Source organism: Corylus avellana, chromosome 4 (genome assembly GCF_965113065.1).
Source record: "Corylus avellana chromosome 4, dhCorAvel1.hap1.2, whole genome shotgun sequence".
Lineage (NCBI taxonomy): Eukaryota > Viridiplantae > Streptophyta > Magnoliopsida > Fagales > Betulaceae > Corylus > Corylus avellana.
The window spans coordinates 26,010,470-26,035,250 of NC_142493.1; the positions used below are offsets into that span (position 1 = coordinate 26,010,470).

The 24,781-nt window shown below is 37.1% G+C and overlaps 2 protein-coding genes across 4 annotated transcripts; both read right to left on the reverse strand.

The window, feature by feature from the left end:
• Positions 1–1,742: 1,742 nt before the first annotated feature.
• Positions 1,743–3,464, reverse strand: PRPL28 (Ribosomal L28 family). Its single transcript, XM_059591446.2, has 2 exons — positions 3,108–3,464; positions 1,743–2,107 (listed from the first exon to the last, which is right to left on the reverse strand). Exons 1-2 carry the CDS (start codon positions 3,328–3,330, stop codon positions 1,875–1,877), a joined length of 456 nt encoding a protein of 151 aa, XP_059447429.2. The 5' UTR covers positions 3,331–3,464; the 3' UTR covers positions 1,743–1,874.
• An 894-nt stretch (positions 3,465–4,358) lies between these two features.
• LOC132177208 (RNA-binding (RRM/RBD/RNP motifs) family protein) lies at positions 4,359–23,656 on the reverse strand. Of its 3 annotated transcripts, none has more exons than XM_059589459.2 (11): positions 23,309–23,656; positions 19,866–19,996; positions 18,349–19,765; positions 18,118–18,255; positions 12,824–12,895; positions 9,205–9,246; positions 8,937–9,026; positions 6,456–6,563; positions 6,273–6,365; positions 6,023–6,102; positions 4,359–5,713 (listed from the first exon to the last, which is right to left on the reverse strand). In XM_059589459.2, the coding sequence occupies exons 3-11, from the start codon at positions 19,762–19,764 to the stop codon at positions 4,942–4,944; spliced, it is 2,811 nt and encodes a 936-aa protein (XP_059445442.2). In that variant the 5' UTR covers position 19,765; positions 19,866–19,996; positions 23,309–23,656; the 3' UTR covers positions 4,359–4,941. The 3 variants fall into 3 exon arrangements, with proteins under 3 accessions (XP_059445442.2, XP_059445443.2, XP_059445441.2); XM_059589460.2 differs by having other exon boundaries at positions 19,866–19,993; positions 23,309–23,398; XM_059589458.2 differs by having other exon boundaries at positions 18,349–19,996.
• Positions 23,657–24,781: the final 1,125 nt, after the last annotated feature.

Here is a 24,781-nt window from a genome sequence, read left to right on the forward strand (position 1 = left end):
CTAAAATTTGATGGGCTTGTAGTGTGAATTTATTTCCAACAATTATAATTGTCTCACATTGCTTAAGTACAATCTTAACAAATCTTTTAGCCGATTTTTAAGAGTGTATTCTAGCCGAAGTCTATATCGGTATTTTATTTTCTTGGGGGACAATCTAGCCATGATAATCGCAAGTGGATCTTTTCACGCCTAGCATACGTAATGCTGCTGAGCTCATGCTTCTGATACTGAGCTTAATTAAGAAGCAAAAATATTCGAGTCTATGGCTATAGGCCGCAAGGGTAGGCAGTGTTCGATGCGTATTTAGGTAAAAATCAGAAACGAAAAGAGAAGAGGTGGCATGATAAGACGTTTATTAATGCGCTAGTCCAAGCCAAATTGGAAGCATATTCACCCCAATTATCGAGATTCAGAATATGAATAAAGGATGCTTGAATGCCCTAGGCTCCTAGCCCACTGCCCACATGGTATATCATGTCTTTTCTGGACTCAATAATGATCAGAGCAAAATATTCCTGCTTTTGCTTTCTTATCTAGCTGGCCTGGCAGAGTATATTTTCTCCTAGTGGGTTTAGCAAGTTAACACGTCGCCTAATTTTGTCCTGATCTATCCAATTGCTAGAAAGTTTAAATCCTTGTACTCTTTAATCATATTATACAATGAAACCAGAAAGTTTTGTGCATACAAATCGTATCTCTATCGTTAATTTTAGACCATAATTTTGTTCGAGAATTTTCAAAATCAGTATCTATGTATATATTAATATATATCTACTTCGTGGTTTAAAAACGTTTTTAATGGAATGTTTGAAAGAGTCTTGAAAGAAAGAGAGTTTCACACCCAACTCACACCAAGCATGTGTAAGTGTACACACTTGTATGTATGCTCTAATATAGTGCGAAGCCTCAAGCGTGCACTTATGTGTATGTTGGTTAGATTAGCGGCTTTTGTAGCCGGTGCATACCAATTCGCTCCTTAGAAGCATTTCATTGCCAATTTTATCTTTTATGTTCTTTGATTACCTCATTGATAATACTGATTACGATTCGAGATTACTTCAAACCTGTTCAATTCTTCCCGTGTGACAATAGATTAGAGTAGTTGCCCATTTTATGTATTATTTTAAGATACTAGAATATGGTTTGCAAAGGAAAATAACAAATAAAATGGAAAAACAATCATGAATGACATGGCTTCTTTCCCGCTTTGTTTTGGGTTTCCAAAACAGAGCTTCTTTCCATGTGTGAAGAAACAGGACTTAACATTTCCGGCCATGGTTGCCAAAACGGGACTTAACATACATGTTAAAAGCAGAGATGTTAATGGAAATTGATTTTATTGTCAATGTGTTGAACTGAGATTTTACTCCTGCGTGCAATTGCTTATTTATGAAATATTAGCTTCGGCTTCTTTGGTTTTTTGGGTGTCAAGTTGTAGTCATGAATACTTTTGCAGGAATGAGTGGTAGCATGTCCATATGTTCAATGAAACGACAATTTTACATTCACAATAAACATGCTATTTTCCAATGTCATGCAATTTAAAGAAACCCACAAAGGATGTCATCCATGACAGAAGAATTTCTTTTGAAATCAGGGGAAGCTAATATCCCTAAACTTTTTTTTGTTTCTTACAATTTCCATTTTCTCCACTATCTTGGTTTGGCATCAGCAACAAGGGGAAATTCAAGAGGGCATTACCAATAAAAAAATCTTCACAGGAAACAAATAAACTTGTAGGCTTATAGCAATGAAACTTTCATTTAAACAGAAGATCCAACAGGAAAGAAACACAAAATTAAAAAAGTATAACAAGGATGAAGTAACTAAACATGCTTTACCAACACATCCAAAGGCTTGTACCAATGGCCGCTTTACTCCTTGCGGAGATCTATCCCTGCCTTCTTAGCAACAGCATCCAGACCATTCTTCTCTATGGTCTTCAATGCCTTGGTTGATAACCGCAGTTTGACATAGCGCTTACCAGCCTCCCACCAAATCCTCTTGTATTGTAGGTTCACAAACTGCAACTTCTTGGTCTTATGGGCTGAGAAAGAAATTTTGTTTGCTCTGTTCGCCTTCTTCCCAGTGAAGGGACAGATCCTACCTGAAAAAACAAACCATATTATGAGATTAGTTCTAACAAAAGCCACTGCAATGGTTATCAATGGTACCAACCAATCACTTTATAAAGCATAGGAAGCTAGATAAGCAAGGACAACAATCATTGGAAAGAAAGCAAAGAGGGCAACAACTGCTCACACATTTAAATATTACGTCTTCAATTAACGTTAAAATGAACATTCCTCATGTTTCTTCATTGGATCAATTTGTAGACTTATGTTCTTCTTTTTATCTTTAAAGGGGTGCCTTTGTATACTTCCTGTGTACTTGGGTTACGTTCCTCTGCGCTTTTCAATGATATTCTTGATTATTTATCAAAAAAAAAAAAAAATGAAGTTACCCAACTCATCTCAACCTCAATCCCAGCCAAATCAGGGTTGGCTTCATGTATCCTTTTTTAACTAATAAGGGTAGACTTATACCCTTTTCGCCATTCTATCGTATCTAAGATTACACTCTCCATCACCTCTTAGTCAATTGTATCCTTTTCACCACTTCCCTATGTTATTTCACCCTCTAGCCTCTTTCCACTCCAATTAAAATTAGATCACTTTTTTCCAGTGCCACATTCATCGGTCTTTCTTGCAATTATTCAAACAACTCTCCCTTATTTTTCTTTAAAAAGAGGCCACCCCATCCCACCTCTGAACAAATAATTAGTTCCTTATCTTTCCCAGCATTTACATTTATCGAAAATCTAATATGGTAACAAAATGATGCAATGCACGCTACAAACATATACTAGAGCACTAATTTTACATAAAAACTACTTTCAGCACAACACCCTCAAGCTCACACATTTTCCCATTTTCACAATTAACCCATAAACTATCAGCTCATACATGAACTGACAAACACAGGGCTTATTCAAATTTACCCTTCAATCTGACCCACAACAAGTAGATATTATTCCAACCCACATTCCAGCACATATATTTGTATACTAAAAACATGGAAACAAAGAAAGAGAAATTTTTTATTACGGGCAACAATAGGCTGAATACGAGGAGTGAGTGGGGCAGAGAGGGCTCCGATAACATCACATTGGTTGCAGGAGATTTTGATGCCGCTCAATTGCGAGGTCACGAACCCTAGCTCCGACACGGCCCTGGTCCTCAACGACGATCTCTTTGAGAAATCTGTATTGCGGAAGCACAGACTGGAAGCGTTTGTCAAAAACACTCCCGAAGTTGCGGACGCTGCCATTGCTGCTTCACTGTCCCTTCAAAACAATTTCTGATTGTTTTTGTGTTCGAAGAAAATGTTTTCGGGGAATAAGAGGTGAGTGCCGTTGTTGGATAACGACTGTCAGATTACATTGTGGCCTCTGGTTTTTTCTCCGCTTGAGTGCTGACTAGGGCACTGCATTTTACTGCGTCTACTTCCAAACAGACGTGGCACTGCCACGTGGCAATTACTACAACTTAAAAATTAAACTTACGACTAGCGGTGCAAAGATGATGGGAAGTTTTTCTTAGGTTTTGGGAGTTTGGTTTCTTTGTGGTACTGTGTTTTGTTCTTGTAGTGTAGACCAGTGTTACCGGAGATAATACACCTTCATTCTTTAGTGTTTCAATTTTTTTAACAGTGTCTTTTAAGTTTCAGCTACCTTTTCGATATTTGTTACAGTCTATTAACCAAAATTCGAAAGGGGTTTTTGTCCATTTTTGTGTTCATTTTGTTCCAGTAACCACTCAAGATGATTCTTTAGAGAGGACTGGACCATTTGTTTAGTCTATTTCTTACTATTTGTTTGTATATTCCCACGTTTTGACTATGTTGTTGAAAATCCATCCTTTTTTTGGTATTTTTGATTCACTTTTCTAATTTGCTTAGAAAAAGAGAAGATGAAGAGTTATCATAGAATGAATGTATTGGTCAATGCAAGTCAAAAAGCAGAACCAATATTCTTAAGCTAAAATCAATGGTGAGAATGGGGTGCAAAACCAAGATTAATGCACTAATGTCCTGATAGAAGAAGGTTTACATTGCCCTTTCGTTGTACTTGACCGTAACATGCTTTAATCCCACACAAAACAAGATATTATTATTATATTTCAGTCTCATTTCCATCAAACCAGCGAAAACCCCCCAACAAATTATCCTTTGAACCAACTGAAAGGTTGAGCATGATGCTCTTACAATGGCAGGAAGCCTTTAGATTTAACCCAAGTACATTACACTGTTGGTTGCCACGCAAACAAGCAAAATGGCCATTCCCTCAACACAAGTCATGCAAAAATCCAAATTAAATTGAAGTTTCCAAAAGCATCAAGGAAGTGGGTTTTCTTTTATCAAGAAAATATGATGTCATTTTTGCACTGGAAGACAACCAAGATAATTGGGTGTAAAATCGCACCTACGCTCATTGAAAGTAGTGCAATTAAAATTAAATAAATCCCAGGATCCACATCGTTTCATTTGGATTACAATATCCCAAATCCAACATGATCATCCTTTCTAAATGGTAACAAAGAAACTCAGCATGTAAATCATCTCAGATTCTCAGATGCTCAAGCAGCATCCAGCAACTAGCTAAAGCCAAGCACCCCACTAGACAAGGCCAATATGAAGCATTTTCATAAGATTTCACTTGATTGGCATTCCTATGCATGTGCTTGGGGCCACGGTCAAGATTTACATGTCTAAGTAGCTGGCTTCCAAAATTTTGAAATTGTTTTATAAACTGAAACCAATGACTGAGCCCTACCCCGAATCATTAACAAATGTGTGCTGAGGACCCAGTTGTCAGATTCGTATTTTTGTGGAAATTTAAGGCACTGGAAATCGTAACCAGTACCAGCTATTCAAATGGATTCATTTCGGGAACTTTCCCCAGTAAAGATCAAGAGAAACATACTCCACCGTCACAATCCGGTTATCAAAAAGGCGCCCATGCAGACAATGTGCTGCTGTGCAAGCGGCTTCTGTTCTTCCAAACTCCACAAAAACACACAATGGCTCAAACACATGTCCAAGATCACAATCCTGTTTCTCATTGTCACCCCTCACCGTAACATCTGATTCCATAGCCAAATTGACATCCAATCCAGCAGAAGCCTCCTTCGACTTGCTATCAGCTTCCTCCAAAGTTGACCAATCTTCGCCCATCAACTCGTTATCCAAAGTTATGACCTTCGCTTGAATAATATCAGCAACCTTGTGGCATTCCGATTGATCTTTCTGACCGCCGTTCAGCTGGTTCGGGAGTTCTTCGGAGACACTCTCTAATACATTCTCACAGCCTAGATCTTCAACAACCATGTTACTATCAAGCTGACCCATTTGGCATGACTTATCCTCTCCAAGATCATCAGCAGGTTTATTATCACTAAAGCAATTCTCCTTCACAGCTTCATATTCTTTAAGTTCTTTGACATCACTTGGAAAATCTACGTCGCTAATATGCCTGGGCTCATAGTCAACATCTTTTCTTGAAGAAGCATCCGTCTCTGCCCTTTTGTCATCACACGGCAAGTCTTGCCAGGTCCCAGCAGATTCCAAATTGTTGATAACTTCACATGCTTCTGATGTGGTGATATGACTGTTGCTGTGCTTGACAACATTAACAGATTTAACAGTGCCAAATCTGCAGGACAGTTAAATTTGACATAAATATGAGTCTATCTAAAAAACCAAAAGAAAAGGAAGTGTTTCATGGTAAAGAAGAAAAACTAGAAACATTGCTTTGGGCTTTCCCTAAACGGAGAAGAATAGCCAGCAATTGATAACATCATTTTGATATTATCTGAAAGTATGCTGTTCTGAAGGAACTCTCTGAAATCTTAAGCCACTTCAGCACTACTTTCTGTGGTATGAATCTGATAATAGAAGACTGTTTTTGAAAAATAACCGAACAGGCCCTAAATTCAAATAAAAAAAAAGTTTTCTCAAAGACCTTGCACACTCCAACCGTATATCTTCCAGAACTTCTTCCACATCTTGCTCGGACAGTGGTAACAGACCATCTGGATTGAACTGAATCATATAGAAAAAAATGATAATTAATTTGACCCAGAATAAATTTGTTTGAAAGATATTTGGCAAAAGATAACAGATTAGATTAGATTAGACAACACCTCACCCAAACCCCCCCCCCCCCCCCCCAAAAAAAAAAAAAAATGTTGACTCAACCACAAATGCCATACCACGTTTTTAAGCTTTAGGACTTGTGTGGGCTGTTTGAGAAGTGGCAATGCATGCTCGGGGATTCCATAGCAAAGAGAATATCCAGCATTTTCCTGGTAACACATCTCAAGGTAGAATATTGTAAATAGAAAATATACTGGGAGTGGACTAGCTCAGGAGAAGAAAGGGTGGTGATAAAGTACCGAGAATGATGCATTAGGAATAGCTTGAACTACAGTCAGTACTCGCCCTCCCAACTTCATACCACTCAAACCGGCACAAGCTTTGAGAGTAACTGATTGGTCTACATACTGATACAGTATAAACAAGTCATAAGAAACTGAAAAGGTCAGAAGAGAAGGTTTTTTTACTAATATAAAGGAAAGCCAAAACTTGAAGAGAGTAATTATAACAAAAAGAGTATAACGGTCAATTTTTGACATACATCAAGTTTCTAGTGGTCCTGATGCTCAACTAGCATATGTTTGTCATAGACATGAAACCCAATGTACTAAATATAGACTCAAGTGATGAAGAGTTAATTCAAGCTTAAATACAGTTCATATAATATTGAGTGAATTCCTTCATCAGACTTACCAACAAGTGAAGTAAAGGACAGTATATAACAAGCACATGAAGTCACTGACATGGACATTGAAAAGAGAGACCATGGCAAATTCAAAATTTAAAAAAAAAAAATTGAAACTTGAACAATAAAGAAGAAAAAAAAACCTTCAATGCAGGTTCTGCAGCTTAAAACTATCTCTAATGAGCATGCATATCAGTGTTTGACACACAAAATGGAAGTGTACTTGTTACATAGACAGGACACAAAGAACAGAGATCAAAATAATTATTTTCCGAGTGAAAAGGCAACCATTCTTTTTTTGATGATGGGGAACCTCGATAAGGCAAGGCTCTTTAGACCTACCCCTGCAGAGTAAACCTCGGACCCGTGCACCGCACCCTCAGAAGTTTCCCTACACGAAGAGTTTGCACGTTGCAAGTCTCGAACTTGAGATCTATGGAGTGATACTCCTTAAGACCACAAGCCTCAACCACTAGGCAACCATTCTTATGGGCAATCAACCAGAGATAGAATTAAGATGAATGCCAACTCTTTTGATGGGTAAATAACACATACAAGCATAATGACACATCCAACAAACATACTAACAGATTTTCATAAAGGCAAGTAGGCAACACCACTTCACATAATTTTCGAGTCTAAAGACGCTATTAGCTCTTTTTTTCCAATAAATATGAGCTCTTCTGGAGGTATTACAGCTTATCAGGAACTAGTACAAGATCTCTTTGTAAGATCTAGAATGATGAATTTAGAAGTACTCTAGAGGTCACCGGTTTTGAGATATTTCAATCCAAATGTCACTCAGGTCTAAACTAAAATTCGGACTTAGTTATTCACTTTAACAAGAAACACTATTTGATAACAACTTATCTATCCTGCCCCTTCTGTTGCGGTGACAGAGTTGGCCTAGTCCCAAAAGTGGCCAATTGGATGCAGTCTGCCTTCGGAGTTGGTGGATAGTGAAAAGGAGGACAGAGATTTTTGGGGTGGGAAAGACGGAGAATTTCCTTACCCTTTGGCTGATTTCACCCCTGCCACCCTTTTGGACTGGCTTTGATGGGGGATCCATGTGAGGGTCTGTTGATACCTTAGAGGATATTCCTCAGAAGGTAAAGAGTAGAAGGGAGCTTTTGAATTTAGAATGCTCCATCAACTATGATGCTAAGGGAGCATCCTCTAGGAGGAGGAAAGACAAGACTCACACTCTCTAGCATTGAGTGCCCAGGGGCTTTGTTGTTTGGTGGGTTTTGGGTTTGAGGGCTTTTTGGGTTGTGTGGGTTATGGGTGTTCCTTGCTGTCTCGTTTGGTTTCTTTTGCTTGTTAGGAGCCTCTTATGTATACTCCTAGAGGAGGAAAGGCAAGACTCACACTCTCTAGCGTTGAGTGCCTGGGGGCTTTGTTGTTTGGTGGGTTTTGGGTTTGAGGGCTTTTTGGGTTGTGTGGGTTATGGGTGTTCCTTGCTGTCTTGTTTGGTTTCTTTTGCTTGTTAGGAGCCTCTTATGTATACTGCCAGTATACTTAGGGGCGCCTTATGCTTTTCTAATAAATTACATTACTTATCAAAAATAACGTCTCTATCCTAACCATAATAATAATAATAGTAATAATGATGATGATAACTTCTCTTCCTGAAAGTCAACTATAAAATGAGATTTGACCAGGTTGGGCACCCTAAATCATAGGCCTTTTGCATAATTAGCCCTCTCACAAATGGCATTGCAACATAAAAAGGGGGAAGGGATGGGGGGACAAAGAGAGCACAATGTTAAATCAAAGGATTGAGCTATCATATAGTTGTAAATGTAGAAAATATCAAATAATTCAGAACAATTTTCAATAGTTATAGTAAATACTGGACATGTCAATTTATTCAGAAACAATGATTATAGATAATCAATCATCAAGATCCAATTTACATTATGAGAAACTCGACTAAATGGTATTATAGCATGTCTGCAATACACCACAAGGACAAACAAATCTCATTCAAAGTAAGAAACAAATTTGTGCAAGCAAACACTAGCTTAACCTCTTATTGCAAAGCATTTATCAGAAACAAAACTATAGAGGTACATGCTGATGCTGGCTGTATTACCTCCAGAAAAGCACACGGTTCACCAAGCTCTTCTTTTACCTCAAAGTGGTAGGCCTTCAAAGGTCCAAAGGCACTAACAATGTCCATAAGCTGGAAAGCAGGATAAAGGCCCAATCACTAAAGGGATCCCATTTATAAAGGAAAATGAAAACCAAAAAAGGAACAAAGAAAGAGGGCTTGATTGGAAGTGAGGATATAAAAAAGAGCATGTATATAAGGAAATGCTATCTATAATGAATCAAAGATACAAATATTTGAAACATATTACCATTTTTGATGAAATAGCCTTTGAAATTCCACTAATGAATATCTGTAGCAACACAAAAAAGAAAAAGGATAGTAAGAAACATATCAACAATATTAACCAGGGAAAGTAGCATATCACACCATGAAACAAAAAGTTCAGATTCAGACAAATTAAGGGCAAAAAAAAAAAATGAAACTAAGTGAAATCCCAAGGAAACTAAGACATAAAATGGAAAGTAGAACAGATTAAAAAAATTAAGATAAGCGATTCCCTCTTGAAATTTAAAACATGTATATCATTGTCAACTAAAAACCTTAGTTGTAATTTGGGCAACAGGTAATGCTATTAATACTTTTCCCAATTCTAATGATAATGGTGACGACCCTAGGTAAAACTGACATGTGTGAAGAGATAAAGAAAAGACATCACCTACCTTCAAATTACAGGGAAAGGAGTCTGCTCTTGGGTAGAAACATAAATCATTAGAGTACCTTGGACAACTACATCAAGCAGAATCATTCCACAACAAATACGTGACCCCAAAAATACACAGAGAAAGAGGATAAAAGTCCCAACTCAAACTATAAAGTAACAGGATTCATTTGAAGGTGACTATTTATTGAATTACATTTATTTAGTGCCAATGATATGGGCAAACAAAAAACAAAAATACATACACAAAAGTTAAACCAAGGAAAATTTCGGTTCAAAACTTTGAAAAAAGACATTACGCAATTACATCACTTCAGTATGAAAGTCTCAACTGTGACCCTCAGGTATATTAACATTAATTTATTATTAACACATGTTGGCATATACAAACTGGACTATGTGATATGAAGTTGGTAACCAATACTTCACCGCACATATATACATAATAGCTGTTCACAATAATAAGGTCAGAAAAGAATTAAAAAAAATAAAAACCTACAGACAGAACCAAGTTACGAAACTCTTCTGGTTCAGAACCAAAAGCTTCACTAAAAATGAAACTTTGTGCAATGACTCCAATGGATTCCCATATTATTTTGCATGCACTTTTAGAAAAGTAGTTCACAAGTATCCATCACCCTTAAGCCTGCTTGGTCCAGCAAACATCTGGCTTGTCTATCATTTTTTGTCTTATGTCTGTTTACTACAGTAACACTAGATTAAACTTCCTCTTGCTCAAAACCCTAGTGAGGCTCTGATGCACTCCATCTTGGAAAAATCCCCAAAGAAACGAAGATATGTGGTCAAAATCCAAAATACTTCATTAGTGTAAACAAAGCCCCCACAAACAAAGGGCCTATAGACTCGGTCTGACCCACCTCATTTAACCCTTCATCAAAGACTGAAAAATCATCTCACTATCTCCTAAAGAAAGAGCGAAAGAGCAGTTTCTTTTTTTTGGTATTTAAGAAATTCTTAAAAAGTGGGGAGGGGTAGCCTTTGTAACATGGGAAATATACAAAGAGAAACCAAAAAGAAACAACCGGAACGCTCAACCTAACTTCCAAAATCCAGAATGTCTAAGAAATCAATCAATAATGTGAAGGCAAGCAGTCAGTCACAGCCATCTCATACTTCAGCTTTATTCATTTTTCCATCATGAACATCCTGAATAATAGAATGGAAAATATGAAGAAGAACTCAAGCACTAGAATAGAATTTGTGAAAATACATATTTTTTAATAAGCAGAATGTGTGAAAATATATATTTTTTAATAAGTAGAATTTGTGAAAACACATATTTTTTTAATAAGTATAACTTGTGAAAATACATATAATCTCTTAAGTGGAAGAGGATCCAAATTAAAACTACAAAAACAGACGAAACAAGGCCTGGAAGATACTGGCGAGGACAAATGCACTACTTACCAGGAAAATGACGCCTACAGTGACATGAGATCGTGAGGAAATGCAAGCAGGTCTTTTTCATGTGCAAGCAAAGTAATAGACAAAACTGTACACACAACAATTTAAACAGTAATCTTCCCAAAATGCCCTTAGCTCTAGATTAACAGTAGGCATGATTTTTAATGAAAATCTCGTTTGATTCTTTTAAAGACAACGGTAATATAGGAAAATTAAGAAGTGCTTCCACTTTTGGAAAGTGGAAACTTACTTTTAGACATCCCAAAAAAAGAAAGGAAGAAGCTTATCTTGGCATGGAGTGAATAATATATTTTTTTTAATGAATAATTGAAATATCATTAAAAGCGTAAGGTGCTCCAAGCATGCGGAAAGTATACAATAGAAAACACCTAGCTAACAAGAAGGATAAATAAGAACAAGAAAATCATGATAACTAAGCACTAAGGGAGAAATAAATGAAGTCCAAAGAAAAATAGTATAGAAGAAAAAGGATTCAAGCTCCTCCAACGTTCTTTTGCCTCAAAATTTCTATTGTTTATTTCCCTTCAAAAGCACCTTCTTCCACACAATAGCACTCCGAGTTCTACCAACAGTCTACCAAGCAAGCAAGTCAACTACTCGGCTAGGTATAACCCAAGACAACCCAAAGTACCTGAAGAAAAAAAAATTCCATAAGGCACAAGCACCCTCACAATGAAGAAGATGGTCCACATACTCCCCATTCCTCATACACATACAACACCATTTTTTGGAGGGAGTCCACCAGAGCTTGTCTTCACCTACCCATCTCCTGCTAGCTAAAGAACAAGACAAAGATATCCACCTCCCAATGACTGATTGGAGCCACCAGAAAGCTCCAGGTGGGCCACTACAAAGGCATCCTTCTGCAAGCAATACCATATAAATTTGGAAATGCTTCCTTTAGGGCCTTATCCCCACACCACAGGTCATGCTAGTCTTGCTAGAATCTAATCTTGGGGCCAACTCCCACTTCAAATCTAGTATGAGTAGAAAACTTCCCCCAACCCTTCATAATATTCTTCTATAACCCCACTCCATACACCCCAACAGGCTCATTTGAACACCACCCACTCTACGCACATCCAAATTTAATATCCACCACAACTCTCTACCAAGCCTCTCTCTAATGTGCATAGCACCATAACCATTCCCCCTAGGAGAGCACAGTTGAACATCTGCAAGTTATGAACCCCCAATCCTCCTTCAAAGATCAAAGAGCAAGCCTTGAACCAACTTAAGCAAATTGGAAAGGGTGCTCTTGATAAGGGTAATCATGCCCCCCTTAGACAAGTACATCATTTTCCAACTAGCCAGCAGCCACTCTATCTTTTCAATAAAACCATCCCAAATAAACTTGGTTTTAAAGGAGGCCCCCAACAAGAGACCAAGATACTTCATAGGTAAAGAAGAAACCCCATAGCCCAAAATGCCAGCCAACCCATCTACATTCTCAACATTACCCATGGGAACCAATTCCAATTTAGCTAGATTAATCTTCAATCCGGAGACAACTTCGAAGCATAAAATTAATGCAGATACTCCATCTGAAAAGAAGGGCATAGACACTCTCCCACTATCTAACAAAAAGCTAATTAACACCAAAAGATAGTAAGTACAGCCAGAATGGGAAACAAAAGAAATCCTAAAAGAGACAATGATATTTAGGCAGTGAATCAATATAAAGTAACATAAAGATGCCTTACTTTACAGCTGTCTTAATACAAAAGCAGTTATTTTGAAATTACTAGCATCATACTCATACCTTGTTAGGTGAATCCTTCACAGCATCACTTATTGCCTCAACTGCAGCCACTGATTTCTCCAGGTGACCAGTCTGCATAAAATAGCAACTGTCTGAAAACCTGCTACATGGATAATAAGCACAATATACCTCAGAAACTGTAAAGCAGCAGTAGAAAGTGCTAGTTGAACCAATAATAGCTTCTGTTTATGGAATAGAATAACTTAATCATATACAATCATGCTAAATTTATGAAGATTGAAAAGAAAAGGAAGAGTAATAAAATCTGAAACAGTTAGCACGATGTGTTGATTTAAAGTTTAAGGAGGGAGGGGACCCTACTATGGTAATCTCATAGTACAGATTCCATGATGAAATGTTATGAATTAACACCTAAAACTTAAAATAAAATGGTGAAAATGGGTGTTTGATGTCCAAAATCTGCCCTTTTATTTAAGGGCTTCCCTTATTCGTATTATTCAATACCATGATTTCATCAATCATCCTATGTATTTAAGAGTATGTCCAACAAGGATAAAAAACCAACAACATATCATGGTTATTATTTGAAGCAAATATGACAGAAATGAAGCTGTGGAAAAGAAAAAATAAAAGAATACTAATAAATTAAGAAAGATTGAAAGGTTGGTACACATGTTAAAAACTAACTGTCAACTTCCAAAAATTAAAATGACAACTAAAAGCATGAATCTTGTGACAGATTCCCTAAATAATGAAATGCATGTACAACCGGATGAACGCATTGAAACATTCTGTACCAATCAGCACTATGGCAATAGAGCAATAATTATGGTAACATAAGGTCCCTGATTAGCATATGGAGTTATGAATGTTACTTGTCTATACCGATCATCAAGTCAATGCATTACACTACGAATATTTACTCTGAGCAGAACTAGAAGAAAACTACCATTTCTCACTACATTACATTGACGAATCATTTTGCTCCATTTAAATGTTTCCAAGCATCATTATAATTTGATATGAAGCTTCTTCATCAAAGTTGACAGATATGGGGCTAGCTTCTCTATAATAAGTGCCAGGCCACATTTTGCAGCAGGGTAAACTGAAATCCAATATCTGCCATTAGGAAGTTTAAATATCTGAAGTAAGAGAAGTTACCGAAACATATAGAATAAGCTTTATGGGATAAGGTATTCCCACAAAAACTTAGCATATTGGCAGTGATGGTGCAATCCAGTTAACAATATTGTTCCACAAGAACATATGAACAAAATTCAAATGAACATGGAATAAAAGGGGGTAGGTGCCAAGTACTTACAAGTAGTTCAGTGGCTTATCAAAATCAAAAGGAGAATCAACCACATATATTGACATGAAGAAGAGCATTTAAATGGAGTGGTCAGGGGTGTATGAACAGAAACAGAGGAGAATTGTAACCGGAATCGCGAAATGGTGTGGGAAAAGTTACATAGAAAGAGTTCTGGATTATAATAGGCATGTATTAAATATTGAAGGTGAGTGTTAACCAGTAAGGCTATAATTGTATTCACAGATAAACTAATTGACCATGGTCCAAAAGAAACCCAAAGGTGCCTAAAATTCGTAGAAGACTATGCTTAGGCAGCAAAACTAAAGTAAATTTAACCTAGTACTGATGGAGGATGCATTAAAGTCTGATGAAGGAAAGCCAAGAAATGAAACCACAAATGATGAAAGCAGCTATTCTGAAAAGAAAACAAAGCCATTTTTTTTCCTTCAGGTTCCGGTTAGCTAGTGGTAGACTTGGGTTAGATAACAGTAAGCTATGGGTTAGGGGTTCAAACCAAGGAACAGATAACAACACCAAAACAAACAAAGAACTGGAGGAACAACTAATGCATCTCAAGTCATTCAAACAAGGAGTCATACTTCTTGGTCTAGGTTTAGTTGGCATCTCACCATATTACTGAGGTACTTCACCTCACATAAAGCAAATTGGCTGCAACACATTCCTTCAAATTCATTCCTCAGACAAAGACCCTATAAATATCCTCACTAGGGATTATAAGGGCTACATAAGAAGGTTGCTTTAATGCATTCATGAGATATAGAGGAGACACCATATCATGAAACAACAAATCTCGTCAAGATGGTTTGTTAACATGCAAGCATGCTACAAATACAGTAGACAGCAGAAACAAGGACAAGTGATTTGGTTAAAATTGAAGGCAGTACAAGAACAAGAGAAATGACACCAGAATTTAGGTTGAGCCTGAGAAAACAGAAAGGCCTGCAATTGATTCATTTGTAAAAATTGAATGGAGTTACACAGAGTTGAATACATAGAATAGTTTATCTGGACTACCTTGTGCAGTTAGGGTAAGGCTTCATTGACCAGAGAACATTGGATCACTTCCATCTTTTCATCTTAAACACATTAATGTGAGATGAAAAAGGAGGTCATCATTAAATTTCGTTCAGGCCATTAATATGCCAACTAAACAAGAGAAGGATATAAAGAACCTAGCCTCCTTTCCTAGGACTTCCATTATGCATTTAATTTCCTTTTGTGCTATGCTCCTTCTAGATAGGTGCTTCCTTTTGTGTACTTCCTATGTACCTAAGGGCAGCTTACGCTTTTGCTGATATGCGTCGATTACTTATCAAAAAAAATATATATTCTTGGGTGCTATGTGGAGAAGAATATTCCACCCACATAACAGATATTTCAAGAAAAATAGAAGATTACAAGGTTTGTAAAAGGGAGGCTAACTTATAAACTTTGGGTGCAACCACATAACTGCCAGAAGGATGATAACCTATGGGCACACAACAGTCACTGGTGTTAGCAAAAAGGGGAACTAGAAGTCACACACCGCAATGCAGAAATTCAGAGTGCAGATATCTCCACTGAGAATGAGAGCAGATACCCTAAAAGAACTATATCTCATAAGCAAAATTGTATTGCAAGTTACTAATTTAATAGCTGAGATTAATTACCCAACCAACCAGAAAAGAAAAGGCTGCAAGCACATCAAATTTGTCACTACACCTGGAAATCTTCTTATTTAGGAGTCAGCTTCATCACCATCCTGAACGTGAATTACGATATACGCAACATAAACACCCTATTTAAGAGATTCCAACATGGCAGTCAGAAAAGGCTTACATAACGGGAGAAATAGATCATTCCATGTGCAATAGAAAACTCTTGAAGCTACAGTAACAGTTCCTAGTGTTAAATTTTACAAGCAATCTGAATTTGCTTACAAGATGCAAGCATAAATAAGGAACCTATCAAAATTAACCATGCATCATATAAAAAGTCAAAATGATCAGACCTTTCCCTAGTTTCAAGGATCAGTAATTAACCCCCCTCCCCAAACACATAAAAGGCCACTAGCCGGGTCTTAGGTGAGGAGATTTCAATAAGCTTTGGCATTTTGCACGAAATTGCTGTACTGTCGTCGACAGCTTTGCCCATTTGCATCATCTGTGGATCAATCTTTCACACATCCAGAAAGAGGAGGGGAAAGAGACAGACAGAGAGAGAGAGAGAGATGGTGAGAGACCTTTATGTTAAAGTTCCAAAGTTAGACAGTCTTGATATGTTTCTATTTGGCTCCTAAGGAATAAGATACAAAATGAAGTTATACCTAATCATACATGACATTCTGATCTTGAACTTTCAAATTTTCAAACACAACAAATCGTAGCAGCTAAGGTTACTGGAAGTGATATAAGTGAGGATGATGCTGGGGTCAAAGTTTCATACACCATTGACCAAAAAAAATAAAAAATTTGCCAGGCAAAATAGTCAAAGAAGCTCGTAAGGGATCATAATTCTATAATGATGAAAACAGTTCACTATCTTATGAAACTTCTTCTAAACTTGTTAGTAAGAAAAAATTTTGCTTGTGCTCGAAAAAAGAAAATTTTTTGCTAACACTTGAGGTTCACACCTTAAAGTAGCTTAAAGTCGCAATCAGATATAGTGCACATTGCTGCAAGAGGCAGTGGTACAACCTATTTCTAGGTAATGGTTTCCTCAATTAATTGATAGCTAACAATATACATTTTTAGCCCCAAAGGTTACATGCAGTACAAATGCATACATACCTGCATACATGAGCTGTATATTGTTTAGTGTCAAGAACACCAATATACGCAGAAAGACATGAATTATGCAATATATGTTTTTTTATAAGCAATAAATGGAATAACGCAATATTATGAATTTATAAGAAAGATTAATGAATACTATATCCCTATGTCTGGTAGACATGCACCACATCAACAAGACCATTCCACCAATGCACAAGATCTAAGAAACTGACTAATGGTAACATTGTGAACCGCCCATGGAAATGTTACAGCCCTATATTCCAAATAATTTGCCTTTTGAATCAGTTATGTAATGAATAACAATTTTTCTTTATTTGGTGAATATTTGACATCATAACACTCGCATACCAGTGTCATTCACAGACATGACTTTGTCATCAGATATTTTTCCTTATACACATATTGGCACTAATTTCCACTCAGTTTCTGACAAATGTATTTTTCAATTAAAAAAAAAAAAAAAAAAAATTGAGTCCTTCACTACCAAATATTCCAGCCTAAATTTTGGCTAAAAAAGGCAAGAACCACAGGTAATTAATTCCTATTCAGTTAGTTCTCAAAAGTCTTTGAAAAAAGCAATTGTGGTTCACTGCAAAATACATCAGGCTGAAGGGCCAGACGCCAAAACTTAGTACACAGTTGAGTTGCTTACAAGGCTGTAGACTTACAATTAGCCTTTGACCCTTCTTCCAAGCTCCATGTCAGTTTGGCTTAAGCTCAAGATTGATTGATTAGACATTGCCAAGCCTCCTCCAAACAACCACACCACACCACAATTCTAATGCTTGGGTGTGCTTGGCTCAGTTTTGGACTTTTGGTCATCCTTGAGCTCACGCTTTTTTAAAATTAGAGATGAACTTGGTTGTTAAATTGGCTTCTCTTCCCTTGCAGCCATTGAAGATTATAGTTCAACCAACAATAGTGGGTCCACACCTCGTTAAGCATTGGCATGCTCTTAGATTAGGGAATGTTAAAATGTAAGATTCGCAAATAAGAAAACTCCGATATAGCTCACATAACCATCCAGAGGACATTTATGAGGCCAATAAACAATGCTTTAGCAAGAACAATTGACAATACGCAACAATGAATTAGAAAACTTCTTCTAAGTAAAACCATCAAGCAATTATTTACACTTCAATAGATTCAACAGATAAGATAAAACAAGCAACCAAAAGAAAAAGGCGAGGAAAATGAGAAAGAGATGGTAGGATAGTCATTCTTACTGCCACTTCAACATAATCTTTGGGGCGTCTAATTTTTAGAATGGAGCCAGAGAAGGAACTGCCATCAAAATAAAGGGCTGCAGAGGCATCCTCAGGTGTAAGAAACTCCACAAGAGCTTGGCCTTTCTCTTTGTTTATCTGCAATTAAATATGGTAAGGCAAGAGTTCTTTATCATAAAAACCTGCATGAAATGTTATATCCAAAAAATATATATATATAGTGACACTTACAACACAATTGAAACATGGCTGGGTTCCTTGGACACGATTAGCACCATAAGACAGCAAAAAATTATTAAAGCATTCCATTACAGCTTTCTCAGAGGCTGAAGATGGTATATTATCTACATAAAGCCTCCTCATAGGCCGTGTAGCTTGAGTTAGTTGAACAGAGTCAATGGAGACATTTGTCTTTGTTGGCAAAGCAGTAGACACCCCAGAAAGAGACAACATTGCCGTTGAAGAAACAGAAACAGAAACAGCACTGGCAATCTCATTTACAGTTGACACTACATCCTGGCTTGATGACTGAAAATTAGAAGTAACTGGACCAGAAAAAACGGTAGCTGCTCCCACCGGTTGGAGATCCCATCCAGCACTTTTCTTCTCTGGTGAACGACTAGATGGGGAAGAAGTCTTAACAGCAGACTCAATTCTTCTCTTCCTTGGTGAATAGCCACCAAGCCTACCTGTATATCCTCCATGTCGTTGATAATGGCTACTCGAACCATTACTTGATACTCTGTTTCTGTCAATATCAGAATGCTGTCTTCCAGACCTATCCTTAAGAGAATGTGAGGAAAACTCTCTGTGCTCCCCACCATGATGAGATTTAGGCTTGTGTGCCCCTGGTGATATTGAAATGGACCTTCTACTTTTGGCCCCACGTTCTTGACTCCTTGAACGTCTCCTTTTCAACCTTGATTCTTCAAAGCGTGATTTTGATAATTCCTTCCTCTCCTTTCTCTCCGAAACACCCAAATCACGCTGTTTCCCTTGATCATGTTTCTTCACAGTATTCCAGTCTCTATTTTTGTCATCATCCCCATTTCTATATTTTCTCTTGCTTTCTCGTTCAGGCTTTCCTCTACTTCTATCTGCATGTCTATCTTTAGAGGCCAAATCTCTTGAATGCTTCTTTTCAGCTTCATTTGCAGAATCGTCAGTTAACCACTCACTATCTTTTCTTCTACCATGTATTTTTCTGTCATTTTTTCCTAGTTTAGCTTCATGGCTCAAACCTTTGTTCTTTTTATCCTTCAGTTTGGTATCTGACTCATAGCTTTCTGTGTCCTTCCCCTTAACTACAGCATCTTTCTTCATGGAACTATTCTCTTCTTTCTTTCTGGAACTTACCTTCACTGATTTCTCAGAAACGTGCTTTTCCACTATAGGGAAAGCGTCTTTATTTTCTTTGTAACCCCTTTCAGATTCAAAACAATCAGAAACATCCTTGATAATTTCTTCCCTTGATATGTTCCCTACTTCAGCAGCTACCTCTTTCACATTTTCTGACAATTTCTTGTTTTCCCTTCTAAGCATAATCTCTTCAAAGCTGAAAGGCCTTGTTCGAGCAGCACTTCCTTCATCACAATTGTGCCTACTACCCTTTTCATCCTTTACTTTTAGCCAATTAGATCTGCTCATCCTGGTTACAGTAAAAATTCCAGTGCTCAAATACAGTATGGAGTATGTTCAGCTTGATAACCAAACAGGAAAAGGTAAACATAAATGTCAGCTCCTGCAACCTTGGAATCTTTAAAGCTGTCTCTAAGTGAATATCACTGCAACCCCAAGACCAAAGCTGTGATTTGTCAATGTCAAGCAAGTTTTCAGCCACTGATCCACATGGCTTTAGAAGTTTCAGGCCCTCTAACTACTGTACAGAACACAATGGTTGAAAAATTACAATCAAGTGCTAGACCAAAAAAAAAATGATTGTAAGAGGCAAAAGAGACGGCGCCATCAAAGGAGATCTCAAAGACTTTAAAGCCATTAGTGCATCAATCAGCTAACTATATAACGTATAAACAACATCAAATTCATCCCATGTTCAGTTTTATAAGCAGAAAATTATTTAAAAAGAAAGAGACTCAGGTACACACAGCATGAGTAAAAGCATCCCTAAAGATTTCCAATTTAAAGTTAATAGAATCAAGTATATCCAAAAATGAAGATAAGGAAGTGGAAGGGACACTGCCTATGCAAACATCCAATCATATAATGCCCTCAAAAATAAAGACTTGATCAGTGAGAAGAGGTGCACAACAGCACTGAAAATCTGACTACTCCGTTCCATCCAAAGAAATCCGCATAAGATCAGTTTAGCAGTCCAAATAACACTAATTCTTTGACAACTAAACCCACCATTCCAACACAGGGGCAACTCAAAAACCTTCTTCGGAATACCCCACTGAAATATAAATAATTTTTTTTTTTATAAGTAAACGCAATTCATTATAAAGTGCAAAAGGTGCAATCCAAGTACACAAGAAGTATACAAGAGAAACACCTAACTAGTAGAAGAAAAAAATCAAGAAAAACATGAAAGCTAGAAATGTTTAAGTCCATGGCAGCTGTCCAATGACAGAGAGTCTTAAAGAAAAAATCCTTAAGTTCCTCTACCATTCGTTCACTATCTTCAAAGTTTCGATCATTTCTCTCACTCAAATACACCCCATAGGACAAGACAAAACCATCTTCCATATAAATTTTTTTTTTTTAATAAGTAATGTAATGTATATCAAAAAGTACAGAGGGATGCAACCCTAGTACATAGGAAGCATACAAGAAAGCATACAAGAGTACGCCTAAATAGTGAAGAAAAAAGTATCCATCTTCCATATAATATTGTCCCGAGTTCTACCAAAAAACACTATCCAGCAAGCAAAAAGATCTACCACTCAACGAGGCATAACCCATGGCAACCCTACAAGGCTAAATATGGTATTCCCAAGGGCATTAGCTATCTCACAATGTACTAAAAGGTGATCCACCGACTCCCCACTCTTCTTACACGAATAACATCAATCAATCACAATGACATGCCGTTTTCTAAGATTATCCACGGTTAAAAATTTTCCTGAGGCAGCCAACCAATAAAAGAAAACCACACTTAGGGAGCCTTATTCCACCAAATACTCCTCCAAGGGAAACGAATGCTATTGTGAGGAACAAGGACAATGTAGTATGATTTAACATCAAACAACCCTATCTTGGAAGGTGTCCAACAAAGCTTAGCTTCACCAACCCGTCTCAATCTAAGGGGATATAACAAATTGAAGAACAAGGTGAAGAGATCCACCTCCCAGTTTTGAGCCACTCTAAGAAAGCTAACAGTCCATTGATAAGTCACTATAAAACTCCAAAAGATCTGCCACTACAGCATCCTTACAACAGGCTAAACTGAACAAGTCTAGAAAAGCTACCTTGAGGGCTTGATCCCCACACCACACATCATACTATAATCTAATTTTAGAGCCATCACCAACCTCAAATCTACTGTGACTAGAAAACTCCCCCCAACCCCCTCCTGATATTCTTCCAAAGCCCCATGAGCCTCATTAGAACTCCACTCACCCCACGCATGGCCATATTTAGAATCCACAACCACCTTTATCTCATAAACATAACATCAAAGCCACTTCCTGAACAGCACTCGGTTGAATGAAAGTAAATTACGGAGCCCCCAACCCTCCTTAGATATCGGAGAACACACTTTAGGTCAACTAACCAAATAAAATTTGAACTCATCACCAATACCACCCCACAAGAAGTCTTGCTACAACTTCTCTATGGCATTGGCACCACCAACCTGGATGGCATTGTCACCACCAACCCGGATGGCAAAAACAAACATGAAGTGAGTAGGCAAATTAGATAAAGTACTTTTGATCAAGGTCACCCTCCTACCCTTTGATAAATGCATCATCTTTCATCCTGCCAAACAACGCTCTATCTTCTCAATAATGTCATCCCAAACAACGCTCTTCAATAAGATTGGTTATTACTTATCAAAAAATATATATATTTGGCCTTAAATGAAGCTCCCGTAGAAGGCCTAGATATTGCAAGGTAAAGAAGAGACCCTACAACCCAAAACGTTAGCTAAACCTTCCACATTGTTGACGTTGTCAATGGAGACCGACTCTAATTTAGCCAGATTAATTCTCAACCCTAAAATCGCTTCAAAGCATAAACAATGCAAATTGCAAAGATGATCTAGATAAGCCCCGCAAAACATCAAACTACCGTCCACAAACAAGAGGTGGGAAATGTTGAGGGCACCAAGAAAACACTAAATACCACAATGCTCTCGCCACCAAAGAGTAAAGAAGGAGAGGTGATCAACAAATTCACCAGAATTTTTCCACATATGACACCAATCCACTATAATTATTTTCCTATTAATAGATTACCCTCAGTTTGGTTTTCTCAATGCAGTAACCCATACCAAAAAAAACAAAAGAACTTTCGAGGAACTTCCTTACAGATACACTCCTAACTAATAACTGAAAACCAACCGCCAAATTCTGCTATGCTCTTCCGTAGGGGCAGAACCAGGACTTTTGGTATGAGGGGAGGAACTTATATAAATAATTAAGCACATATGGTCTCTATATATGTTTGTGCCATTCGAAATCTTAATCTGCCTTACAAACACACATTAGTATAAACTACTAGAAAAATAAACTAAGCACCATCTATCGGGTCCAAGAAAAAATAGTATCTTTGAGAGTGGACTCGTTCTCCTAACAAGATTCCCTGAAGCCCCAACAAAAACAATGCTGAGAGTCAAGACAAAACAATGCTGCAATCATAAATGATTAATCCATTTAGCTTGTGAAGCCAAAAACAAATATTGCGAACTCAAAACAGTAAAAATAAAAAAAGACTGGAAAACAATATCTAAATTGGAAAACCATCCACTTTCAAGCAAGATAATATAAAAAAAATTCTTCAAAACAGTAACTAAATTGATTTTGGACCATCTATTCTCCGCGGAAACTAAGTAATAACTAAGCAAAAAACTTTCTCAAAAAAAAAAAAAAAATCCAAAAAACTTACATAAAAAGACACAAGTACATAACTTCCAAAAAAACCCGAAAAAAAAAAAAATCAAGAACAAGATTTTCCTCAAATTTAAGGTGAAATGGGAAGTGGGTGTGGATTGAAATTGAATATTGATTACCTTGGAGACTTGGACTGTTGGACCTTGAAGTAGGTCTTCAACTTGCGGGGTGCTTTTTGCCTTGCCAAATCCTGGAAAGCTGAACACTAAAACCTAAATGTTGCGACTTTTTATGGCAAATTACAGGGAATCCCAAGTACACAGAGAGAGAGAGAGAGAGAGAGAGAGCCTCAAGAGTCAAGGCCAAGAGGCAAGAGGCAGGACGAAGAGGCCCAAGACTTTTGAGGCGCAAGAGGCAGTCAGGCGGAGAAGTTGGGCTGAGAGAGGTGTACGGAACGCCGAATTGGGCGCTAGAACAAGAGAAGCTGCGATAGCTGTACTGACGTGGAAGTTCCGTCGCTAAGTGGCTCGTATAGGGAAACCTACAGGGGAAGAGCAAGCCAAGCCAGACTCGTTATAAATTAAATGACACGTAGATTTTTTTTCTTTTTCATTTTTTAAAGATATTTAACTTTAGTTTTTATTTTTTATTTATTTATTTATTTTTAATTCACAAGGTTGTCTCTTTGCCGTTCCCGTATGTTATAACATTGTGTTTCAACTAAGAATTTTATAAATTCTCAAGAGGTAGCTCAATCGCTGAGATCACGCTTAATGAAATTGATGTCACTAGTTCGAATCTCCATCGTATGAACATGTAAAAAAAAAAAAAAAAAAAATTAGAGATTTTATAACAAATAGAAAGAAAGAAAAAAAAAAACTAGGGATTTTATAATAATGTGTATGTGGGTTTATCTATAATGGGCATAATATTAATATTTGGACTTCTCCAACCCCTGGATAGATGCTATAATTCCTATTTGCTGAATGATCCCAACAAATTCAAAACATTCATATCCCTCAATGAAGCTCTCAAGATAGATGGACTTGGGTCCCTTCACCCTTTGGACAATTTTCTACCACATTTTTCCATGAAGTTGCTTTCCAAGACTCTTTTAGCAGATCTCCTCGATCGTCCCATTGCACTTGAAGATTGGAACTGTCTTTGGGGCTTAAGACTTCAACATAGGTTAAAGCATTTTTCTTTTGAAGATTGCTTGGAACTTGGTCCCTGTGAGAGCCAATCTTTGAAGGTTTATCCATTTTGATGATCCTGAGGCTTGGATCTGCACCTTTTACAAACCCCTTAGAATCTTTACAGCATATATTCCTAGATTGCCATTTGCTATAATCCTCTGAAGAAACTTTTATTGGCCTTTGAATGCTTAGGGTTTCAACAATCAATATCTCTAAATAGATTAATCATCTATAGTGTGTTTGTTAGAGATACTGTAGCAAAAAATTGATAGATGTTAAAAAAAAAAAAAAAGTAAGAATGTTTGGTATGAAAAAATAAAAAAAATAAAAAATGTTTTGTAGTGATTTTTTTATTTTAATAGTAATAAAAAGTGATTGATATGATGTAAAAAGTAAGAAAATGTTGAAAAAATGCAAAAATGAGATGAATAGTATTGAACCAAAATCGTTTAGCAA

Coding starts and splice junctions, on each gene's coding strand:
- PRPL28 (XM_059591446.2), bottom strand. CDS start 3,330: ATGGCAGCGTCCGCAACTTCGGGAGTGTTTTTGACAAACGCTTCCAGT. Junction 2,108..3,107: donor TATTCAGCCTATTGTTGCCC/GTAATAAAAAAT, acceptor TTGTTTTTTCAG/GTAGGATCTGTCCCTTCACT.
- LOC132177208 (XM_059589459.2), bottom strand. CDS start 19,764: ATGAGCAGATCTAATTGGCTAAAAGTAAAGGATGAAAAGGGTAGTAGG. Junction 18,256..18,348: donor AGCCATGTTTCAATTGTGTT/GTAAGTGTCACT, acceptor ATTTAATTGCAG/ATAAACAAAGAGAAAGGCCA. Junction 6,366..6,455: donor TTCCTAATGCATCATTCTCG/GTACTTTATCAC, acceptor ATGTGTTACCAG/GAAAATGCTGGATATTCTCT.